This window comes from Hevea brasiliensis, chromosome 4, assembly GCF_030052815.1.
Source record: "Hevea brasiliensis isolate MT/VB/25A 57/8 chromosome 4, ASM3005281v1, whole genome shotgun sequence".
In the NCBI taxonomy this organism is placed as follows: Eukaryota; Viridiplantae; Streptophyta; class Magnoliopsida; order Malpighiales; family Euphorbiaceae; genus Hevea; species Hevea brasiliensis.
The window spans coordinates 67,336,012-67,347,565 of record NC_079496.1 but is presented as its reverse complement, the minus strand read 5'-3'; the positions used below and the strand labels follow the sequence as shown (position 1 = coordinate 67,347,565).

Sequence of the window (11,554 nt, the reverse complement as noted above, 5' to 3'; positions counted from 1 at the left end):
AGCTAGAACGTCTGGAAAAATAATTAGACTAGAGTGAGGAGTCATAAATAACTCAAATATTAATAAGAAAAATTTAGTAAAAATTTTAGAAATAAAATACAACCAAGTCAAATGAACCGGTGCCCAAGCGATGGGTAACCAGAGGGAAGTTGCGGTTCTCGCAATTAGGAGCCCTAGACCCGAGAGAAAATTCATAAAATAATTTTTGGGACTCCAGAAAAGGGTCATTGAGGTTCCTATGGCATTAGAATGCCAAGAAAATATTTAGAAAAATTTTTCAATCGGTACAGACAATTTTGACCCGTTAAGCCAAACGGAGGGCATTTTGGTCATTTCGCCTTCAGAGAAGATTTTTGGCCGACTTGTACAGTTGAGTAAATAATTATTATGTCATAAAATGTGAATAAATATTGCTAAAAATTGAATTGAAAATGAGTAGCAAAGAAAAGAAAAGAAAATGAATTAAAATTGCAATTTTGACCTCATGCTTATGTCACTAAGCACTCTCACCAAATCACCTTGTGACACATGTCCATAAACCAATTAAAATGAGTCAAATGGGCAGAAAATTGAAGTGAAAAAAACAGCAGCCCTTTTCCTTCTTCTTCAAAACGTTTTACACCTCCTCCCTCACTCCTCCATTAACAAACTTTCTAAAGCTTCAATTTCCATGCTTTTCTCACCCCAAAACCCTAAGTCACCTTCACTAAAACTTATCCACACACCCTAAGGAAGCTCTAGGCAGCGACAAAGAGGAGAAATTCTAAGGAGAATACAAGTCCAAGAAGTGCCACTTAAAGGTTAGTGCACATATATACTTAGAACTCTTTATTTTCATGTTAAAGACTTAAAAGGGAGTAAGAATTTGAAAGCCAAATGAATGAAATTTATGTGTATGCATGCCCTGAATTTTGGCAGCCCTAAGGAAGGGATAAGATTGATTGTTTTGATGGACTTAAAGTGGACTAAAGATCATGATTAAAGAATATATACATGTGGATAATGAATTAGTGAGTTAAACTAAGGTAATATAGGTGAACCTTGAATTTGGGCTAGGGTTTGGGGGTGAAAATTTGACTTGGCTTATGAAATTGTTAAAGAACATTCTAATGGTCAATTAGTGACCATTTGAGGAAATTTGACCATAATTTGGACTGAAATATAGCATGGCAAAGTGAATGAGTATGCTGCCTAGTGAGTGCAGCAGGATGGCTGTGATTCCAGCCCACTTGGACTGCCATATCTTTGGCTGTGTTGGTCCAATTGGTGTTTGGCCAATTGGACATGAAACTAGACTTATAATGGCACATTTTTGCTGAAGAAACCATGCCCAAAAGACCAAAGCAAGAGGACCAAAAATTGGCCCCAATCCGGGCACCCTGCAAGCCAATTCTACAGAATGACCAAATGAACAGTAAGCCATAACTCACTGTAGATATGGTCAATTGACCTGAAAGTTTTACAGCAACAAGTTAAGACATATACAAACAACTTTCATGAAGAAACCTACCCCAAATTATGACCAGAACCTAACCCAAATGGCAGTCACAGTCACTGTTCATGGTACTGTAGATTTGGTAAATTCTGCAGATTTGCAATCCGGCCAGCTGTGGTTTTTAGACCATATCTGGAGCTACAAAACTCCAAATGGAGTGATTCAAAAAACTAAATTTAACTAGAGGAAATAAGGAACAACTTTCATGTTTACCATTTCCTCAAATTCCCTCTGCAACAGGGCCCAATGGAACAGTAAATTTGGGTCACAAAAACTGAAAATTCTGCTCTCTTGTGTTAAGCTTAGAAATGGTAATGGTAATCAATTCCAACAAGTTTTAAATGTAAAATGTGGTGCATTGGGAGTGTTAAAACCAATGTACCTATTTTCTATCCAAAAGTCAACATTTTTGTTGACCAATGAGGTAAATAGTGACACCAAACTTGAAATTCAAAGTTTAAAATTTAGAAATGCATCTAGGGGACTTTAAATTGCAATTGGCAATTAATACTAGCAAATATAAAACTCAAAATATGTGATCTTGGTGTAATTATAATTAATATATCCATTAAGTATAAAAAAAGTCAACATTTTGGTTGACTAGTAAGGTGAATAGTAATCAAAATGATTAGTAAATTAAGATGAAGACCTAGAACCAATTCTAAGCTTAAATGCTTAGAATTGTATGACAAATGTGGACTATGCATCCTAGTCAAATTTGTTAAAAAGAAATTAAGGCTATAAATTTAAAATCCATGAAATATTCATGGATTACTTGAAACATGAAAAATAAGTCACCTAATTGATGTGAATAGATAGTTAGGGCTTATATGCCCATCACAAATGGAATTCATAAAATATTAGTAACTCAACTTGAAATATAAAATTTGTAATTACATAAGTAGATTCTTGAATGTATATATGAGAAATGAAAAATGTTTTGAATACAATGGAACATGTGAACCATTGTTTAGAATTGTGATCAATATGAATAACATAATGAATGAATAAATGAACAATATTAATGTATGAATGAGACATTAGTTCTCATTATTGTAGAGAGGAGAAGTATTTTGAGCACAATAATATAAAAGGATAATTTATGTGAATTGTGATCATATAAATGATCAAATGAATGTATGAATTATAATTGAAATTTATCATGAAATAATAAACTCATAAAACACAATATATTAATATTTAATGATATTATGTGCCCTTGTATTGCCTAGACATGTGTGTCAGATTGGATAGTTTGGCATGCCAATAGGGTATTGTTTTAGCAGTACTGCGAAAGGCTTTATGCCTGTATTCATGGCTTTATGCCCGTCTTCATGGTTTTATGCCTGTATTCATGGCTTTATGCCAACATTCAAGGCTTTTATGCCCCATTATGTGTTATCATGGCTTTTTTTAGCCATACTGACTGCATACGTGGTTGACATTCTGCGTCCCATGGTATGACGGCCCGAGGCACCGCGGTGTCCAGTGCCAACGACCCGTTATCCAGTTTAGTCAGCCTGTCGTAGGTTACTTGGGCAGTGTAATCTATTGAAATAAATTAAGACTATTAGTAATTAAAAATATTAGAAATCAAATAAATGAGTTAATAAGACTTCAAAAGAATTAGTTAGAATTATGAAATGATCCAAACCACATAAAAAAAATTGTTAAGTAAAATGATAAAAGAGTTGCAAAAATAGGTATAACTTAACTAAATATTTTAAATGTACCTTCTATTGCCATATAAATATAAACTGAGTATTTTTATTAATTCTGTATGTTGTATATTATCACTGTGAATTTCGGAATTAAACGCTTCCAAAGCGAAACAAATGAGAACAAAAGATAATTAATATTAGACACCTTGTATTAAATTAAACAGATTCTTAAATATTCAAATTATGCTTCGTTCTTTCTTTATTTGTATATTTTATGTTCTTGTTCTATTATTGCACCACTAAGCAGCAATGCTTAGCGCGATGGATTTGTTTCCTCGCGCAGGTACTTTGACTAAGATTTTTGGAGTCCAGATCTGCAGAAGTGGCTGGAGTATTCAAGGTTGTCACCTCCTCAGCAACGCATGTAGATAGGGCCCATATAGATCATATTTTGTATTTAGTATAAAATGCTAGATATTGTATTATAATGTAGATTATGAGCAGGTAACTAATAGAAATGTAATGTAATTTAATAAATTAGCTTTTTCATATGTAATTAATTTATATATCATGTAAATTATGAAATTATGTAAATTAAAGAAATTTGAAAATTTTACTTATGTGATTTGAGCATGAATGAGATTGTATGGATTCGAAGACAGATTTGAAATATATAGATAATGCATGGAAATGAATATGAAATTGAGATATATGAATGAGATGTGAATTATGAGATGGTTATGAAAATAATTGATGAGATTTTATTTGTAAAATATTATTGAAATTTTCAAACAGGTAAATAGTAAAATACGTCAACTGGTAATAATATAGGGTTAACTCCTCTGGTTTCTAAGTCAAATAATAATTAATATTAAAATATAATGAGATCAAATTATGAAAGGAATAAAGTAAGATAAGATAGGGTGCTCCGGCACCGAATGTAGCACACTTTGCTCGGCTACACTGTAGTCGGGTGAGGGGTGTTACATTTATTGGTATCAGAGCGCGGTTTAGGCGTTCTTAGGCATAGATAGATAGAATAAGATTGTGTGCATAACATGCATTGCATTTATATGAGTTGAGGTGACACTAATGCAGATCTGTTTTCTTGGTTATTTTAGGTTAAGGTATGGACTCAGAATCGCAGAGGCGATAGAAGAAGAAGTAGTAAGTCGTATCCGTGGGAGTGATATTGGAAATCGGGAGATCCTGCTCCACCGGTGCAAGAGGTGCTGTATAACCCCAACAGCCTTGTTTGAGCGGATGACTGAATTCTTGGACAGATGATCAAGTTATTCCACCACCGCTTCAGCGGAAATCACCTCTAGGAAAAATTAGGAAATATGGAGCTGTAGATTTCAATGGTAGAAAGAAAGACGATTCTGTAGTAGCTGAGTATTGGTTAGAAAGGACTAAAAGAGTCTTGCAGCAGCTCCATTGCACACCAGAACATAGTTTGGAGTGTGCAGTTTCATTGTTACAAGAAGCTGCATATCGATGGTGGGATGTCATAACCAAGGTAGTGCCACCAGCCAACGTAACTTGGGAATTCTTTCTGATAGAGTTCAGAAAAAAATATATTAGCTGTGTTCATAAAGAGGAACAGAAGAGGAGTGGTGATCAGCAAAAGAGGAAATTTGGACAGTCTAGTAATAAGAGGCTGAGAGAACAGGTAAGTCAGACATCTGATCAAAATAGGAGATCCAGACCCAGGCCTATACCCAGAAGAGATCAACCAAAAACACTAGTAGTGAGTGCGTCAGGACTACCAAGAAAATGTGGTCATTGTAACAAGTGGCATAAAAGTGAATGTAGGGGATTGACTGGAGCCTGTTATAGATGTGGGACATAGACCATCGTCTGAAAGATTGTCCTAAGAGGAATTTACCACGGACCCAGACAGAGGTCGTGGAAGGACCAAGTACAAAAGTAACACCACTTCCAAATGTCACCCAAGCCGGAGAGGAGCAAGAAGCCCCATATGTGAATTTGAGGTAAAATATTTCTTTTATGATATGCCTAAGTGTATAATGATAGATTCGAAAAGACTAAATAGTACCATATATATAAAAGAAGTAGACAGAGGGAGCAATAGAAAGGTAAAAGAATTATCTCATAATCCAAAACACACAGTAAATTTCGAGGACGAAATTTAAATTAGAGGGGAAGAATTGTAACACCCTCATTGTAACAATTCTGCATATTCTCTTGTTCTGTGGCCAGGTGGTCAGGACAATAGAATGTCTGGAAAAATAATTAGACTAGAGTGAGGAGTCATAAATAACTCAAATATTAATAAGAAAAATTTAGTAAAAATTTTAGAAATAAAATACAACCAAGTCAAATGAGCCGGTGCCCAAGCGATGGGTAACCAGAGGGAAGTTGCGGTTCTCGCAACTAGGAGCCCTAGACCCGAGAGAAAATTCATAAAATAATTTTTGGGACTCCAGAAAAGGGTCATTGAGGTTCCTATGGCATTAGAATGCCAAGAAAATATTTAGAAAAATTTTTCAATCGGTACAAACAATTTTGACCCGTTAAGCCAAAGAAATTTCGGGAGCATTCTTTGCCTTATCGCAGCCAAAGACTTTAGAATTTGCTTTGCCTTCAGTTCTGGCTACATTTTCTTCCTCATTGCTAATTCCTTTTCCCTTATCAGTCATCAAAGAAAAAATTAAGGCTCGGAAACCTTCAAGAAGTGCCTCCCTGGTCTCCAATGCAGATTGCCTAATCTCCTTGCTCATCCTTCTGACCTCTCCCTTCAATTCCTTAATGTCTTCGATTCCTTTTCTTCATTCTCCTTGGAGAATCTTTACTTGTTCTTCCAATTCTGCCAACCTCATGGCCTCAGCACTCACTACTACTTTCCTAGACATAATTGCGACCCTGATGGAATGGAAATCAAGCAATGCCCACTCACTTCAAGCTCTGATACCAAATGTTAGGTTTAGGAACCCTAACAGCTCTGTTACAGATAATTAGGAAGAAATAGAGATAAAAGAAGAAATGAAAGAAACAGAGAAAAGATAGAGTTTCTTGATATTTCTTGGAATGTCCTTCCTCCTACTACATAGCTGTTTTTTATACAGCTGACTTCAGTTACAACTACTGTACCTCTAACAGCACCAGCTTACAATCCAGTTATTGTAGACTACCTGAACTACCCTGCTACCTTCCTTACTTTATTACAACTCTTTTTTACTAATTTCCCTATTATTTTTCTTTTTCCTAAATCTTGTTTTCTCATATGTAACAAGATCATGATGACAAATTCGTAATGCACCGGTGGTAGTTTTTCAGAATTTTTTAAGCCTTTTGTGAGCTCTTTCTAGCATTGGGTAAACTCGATTTCTAGCATTTGGAAATTGCTTTGCACAAGGGCTGATAAAAACCATTACAGTTAAGTAATTACTAGAACAATAGTCACAATATGTTTTTTAAGAAACCTCACTCTTTAAAGGGTGTAAAGGTAATAGGATGGCTATGTTAGGGTTTGGACCCTAACAAATCAAAGAGGAAGAATCGAGGAAGGAAATATAGAGAACAGAAAAAATTAGAGGAACAAGAAGAAGGAAGAAATTGAGGAAGAGAAGAATTGAAGAGGAGATATTATTTCAGGTAATACTTAAATGTCTTTATAAAGAGTACTTTCTCCCTTTATATAGCAGTTATCAATATCACATAGTTGCTCAAAAGGGGAAAATAATATAATTTGCATCTGCACATAGTTTTCTTTTTCTATATCACAATTTGACAACAGTTCTTTTCTTAACTTCCATTCTTTCTTACTGAAGAACAGATTGTGCATGGACAAAAGATATTCTGATATATCATTATGAAATAGTTAATTTCTTATATTTGAGTCGTTCACTGTCAAATCTATAAATCAGCTATATAATTTGTGTTCTTGCTTATTTGTGACTCAATTATTTTAAATTGCAACTTGTTACTTTACTAAACTGACAACTGAGACTGAAAAAGCTAGACAAGATGCTTTTTTTCAATAAGATTGTGAGTGAATCATCAACGTTCTATTTCTGGAGCAGCTCGACACCTGCTCTCATCCCGGAAGCAGGGGACCTTGTGGCCCGGCTTGTTGATCATCCCTGTATTTGTTGCTTTGAAATACTGTGATTTTCGCATGACTGGTCAGTTCTGTTAAACCTTTATTAACTGGGAGGAACTAAAGGAGCATCCTGCTGCAAGTTCTCCTGAAAAGATTTCCAGAATTTGTACAGTTTTCCACATCTTTTATGTTATCCTGTTAAATAGTAGCAAAAAGCCAACTTTTTAAGCAAGTTGAGAACTTCTACAATGTTTGTTTCCATAGTGTAAAGCGTGATTTAATGGATGCAAGTTGGTTCAGCAGATTAAAATCTGCTTTGTTAATGGACAACATTTGTTAAATTTCTATGGTTTCTCTCTCTCTCCCCTTAGAGGTGTCCAGGAAAATTGTATATATTCGGACTTATTTTACTAGTTCCTCAGTTAGCTTCATAATGATTATTCATATACCCTCTTTTATGCTCGTTCTGGTTTCTTGTTTTCTTAATGCCAACGATCTTGAGACAAGCAAATTGAGTCTGCCTTCCCTGAGCTGAGCAGGCAGTCAACTGGGAAGCTGCGCTTTACTAAACAGCAGGTAAATTATTCTAATGATCACTAAAATTTGTATTCGTAGTCACAAAACTTCAATTTGACATAATTAAGTCGCTTTCTTGCAGTTATTGTCATTAAATGTTGTGCTTTTTGGAGACTCGATGGTTAATGCTGGACTTTGATCAATATTTGGAATTCAAGAGAATGGAGACTGTTAGGGTAAAATAGTTATGAATAATTTTGGAGAAAGAGAGAGTGAAATTGATATCTTTTGTTCATTGGATGAGTATTATGCCTAAAGTTTTAATCAAACTTCAACCTGCAGGCTTATGCCTTCGCCAGAGCTAGAAGACAAGGAAATGCCTTAGAAATGACTGGATTTTAGGTTTGCTTAAATAACAATTCCTTATTAAAAGAGTGACGAATTCTTTACATCCCTGTCCAATTATGAAGTGAACAAGTAGAGTATCAATCATCAAGTCTCTAAAAAGCACGACAATTAATTAAATTTGGCTAGAGGGCCTCACTCGTCTGATTCTCTTGCCTTTGATTGATTCCTTCCTAAAAGCAAGAGTTGGTGAAAGAAATCACATGCAAAGAACACCTCTAATCCAATGCATTAGGACCAAAGCATCTCCTTTTTGCAGGGTTCCATACCCATTGCACCAGGAATCTCCTTCCCTTCACTCCATTCACATTGTACCCATCTCCCCAGTAATCTCTGTACACTTCCCCTGTATACCCTCCTCCTCCACCTGTCCCATACACACCCAGACACAAATCTGCTATTTCAGTAGGTGAAGTCGGGTCATCTCCTGCATACCATGCATTAACCAGTGGGTTGCTTGACACTTCTGCTAACTCATGAGCAATCACACTGATCATTCCATCTACACCTGCATCCCCATTAGGGGCTTTCATTATGTTGTTGCCTCCATTTGCGACTGGTGGTGGCTTCCCTGAATACTTAGACCATGCAAATGGATAGGCACACTGGCCAGGGCATTGAGTTCCACTGTAGCCAACCCAAGCATAGGGCACAGTCACACCAACCACGGTTGGAAATGTGAAATAGTGAAAGCCGCAGACTGCTCTGCAGAAATCTTGAACTTGAACATCTGCAGAAGTTAGCACTAAATAGAGGCCATTGTGAGGATTAAGAGGCAAAGGTCGCGGATGGGAATTCATGGCAGTTTTGATCACTGATTGGATTGCTAGACGACTTAGATATCCACCATGGGAGTAACTAGAGTCATAAAACTCCCCAGAGATCACTATGCTTCCTGTGATATTTGATCCTGTTTGGTCAGTATAAAGCCTGACAGTTCTCCACCAATCAGCTACAGAAGGATAAGGAGATGAAGAAGAAAGGGAGTAGAGGAAATCTCTTATAGTGGCTTGGTGGTTTTGGTTCCAGTGACCATACCAGATAATGTACAAGTTGATAGGTGATGCTAGTACTGGACCCATATGGTACTGAAGATCTATTAGATCAGATGAACCCTCATAGTTCTTAGCTTGGTTGAATTGCTTGTTTTGGCTCCAAGGAAAACCCAAAGAAGAAGATACAAAAAATAGAAAGAGCAGAAGGAAATGACTTTCCAGTTTCTTCTGCATTATGTTGTTTCTGACTTTCTGTAATGTATGTTGTAATGGCCAAGGGAAAGTTCTTCTCTTATTATAAGTAGAAGGGGGTGGGTGAGATTATTCTCTTATTATTTCCATGTGGTTGGCACTTTGCAAGTTCATATATTTCTCTCTCTATCACTGTCAATTTGTTTTTATGTTTCTTTCTCTTTATTCCTTTGATATATTTCATCAAGTGTTAGGCTAACAAACCTTAATTATAATGGCTAACAAACTTTAATTATAATTCATTAGAACATTAGAATCACATTCCCCACGGTAATACTAATGGCTTAGAGTTTTGGTGTTTTCTTGCCAACCATCCTCAATCAATGAATCAGTCATAATTAAAATGCTTGGAGACCCATGAAATATAATATTTTATTATTTCCTCGTAATTCAGCGAATATTATTTATTTTTATCCTTGATAGAAAACTTCTGTTGCTAAAACCTTCTTATTAATGAGGCTGCAAACTGCGTGCTCTCAAATAAGACAATAATTCTTTTTTTTTTTTATTTTTTTGACAGAGAACCTTTGATGCATGAAACTTCCTGTTTTATAAGGAATTTAAAACTGTAGATTAAAATAATTTATAATGAATTAGTAGCATTAAATGGAGCCTCAAATGGGATTTGATGATTTCAAATGACAAAGCAAGATGATTGCATTAAAGAAAAGATATGATGATGATGATGATAAGGGTGAAAACCAAATGTAAAATTAAATGATGGATGTGCCCTGCGATGAAAGCAAAGGCCAAAGAGCATGTGAAACCTTTCATCATTTTTCTCTCTTTTGCGCTTCATCTCCTCTTTCATCATCTTTGACTCTATGTTTCTTTATGCAAATTACAAACTCATAGTATTATTTATTTACACAGATAGCCACATAAAATATTTTCTTGAGAGAATTATAGCAGCAACATGGGTAACAAGAGAATTAGTCTTCTTTTGTTTTGTTTTGCATTTTCAAGCATTTGGTTACTAAAAATATCAATGAAAAATATTTTTTTAATTAAAGAGAAAATTAAATTAGGAAATATCCTCATCAGAAATTAGTTTTTAAATTTTGATAATTTTATTAAAATTTATATATATATATATATATATATATATATATATATCATTAGTTTTAAATATTTGAAATTAAAAAGATTATATAAATAATGATATTAAAAGCTAAGTGAAAATTTAAAGTTAAATCTCCTAAAAAAATCATTTTGATAATGAATGTAGTTCTTAATTTTGGATAAGATTCCTAATATAAAATAATAAATAAATCCCATGGTAAAAATTGGTAATCTAATTAGCCAATAATGAGAAATGCTACCTATAGTCATTTGAAAAAGTGATTGTCTAAAAATCTTTCTTATTGATAGAAGAGTATTTGTTAAATTTTTTTGATAACCTGTTATCTATAGGTAACCTTTTACCTATTATCAAAATAATAAAAAAATCATTAATTATTTTTTTTTCTTTCTTCTAATTAATTACTCGTTCTTTCTCTTTAAATAATTACTTTCACTGACATTTAATTTATTCATTCTTTTTTTTTTTTAATTCGACTTTTCAAATCTTAATTTAAATTAAATTAATTCTAAAAAATATTTTTTTATGGAAAATTAATTCAAAATAATGAAACTCAAAATGAAAAAAACATGATTAAAAGAAAAGAAGCGTTGCTACTAATAAAGTTTATTTTTATTTTTTTCTTTTTCAGTAAACAAAATAATCAAAATACCATTTTTTTTTCTTTCTAGTAAATAGAAAATGTTGTTCAAGTAATCATATACTGACATGATTCAAATAAAAAGTTTTGAAATTAAAGAAAAAAAAAAGCTAAAAATTAAAACACTGATTAAAGCACAACACAGTATTCTAATTACATAGCCACTCCAAATTAACCAAATACATGACTCATACTTTTGAACAAACTCCATTACCAACCCAACAAGTTGTTCAAGCAATCTATACCAACATGATTCCAAAATAAAAAAAAAAAAATTATGGATCAACATCTCAATGTTAACAAGAAAGATGGCAGTAAAAAAATTCAAAAAGGTAACTATCTGCAAATATATATATATATATATATATATATATATATATATATATATATATATATATATATATATATATATATATATATATATATATAAGATGAAAAGATGT

The 11,554-nt window shown here is 33.8% G+C and overlaps 1 protein-coding gene across 1 annotated transcript; it reads right to left on the bottom strand.

Moving 5' to 3' along the window:
* Positions 1-8,115: 8,115 nt before the first annotated feature.
* LOC110664994 (protein EXORDIUM-like 7) lies at positions 8,116-9,484 on the bottom strand. Its single transcript, XM_021824922.2, has one exon. It carries the CDS (start codon positions 9,370-9,372, stop codon positions 8,362-8,364), a length of 1,011 nt encoding a protein of 336 aa, XP_021680614.1. The 5' UTR covers positions 9,373-9,484; the 3' UTR covers positions 8,116-8,361.
* Positions 9,485-11,554: the final 2,070 nt, after the last annotated feature.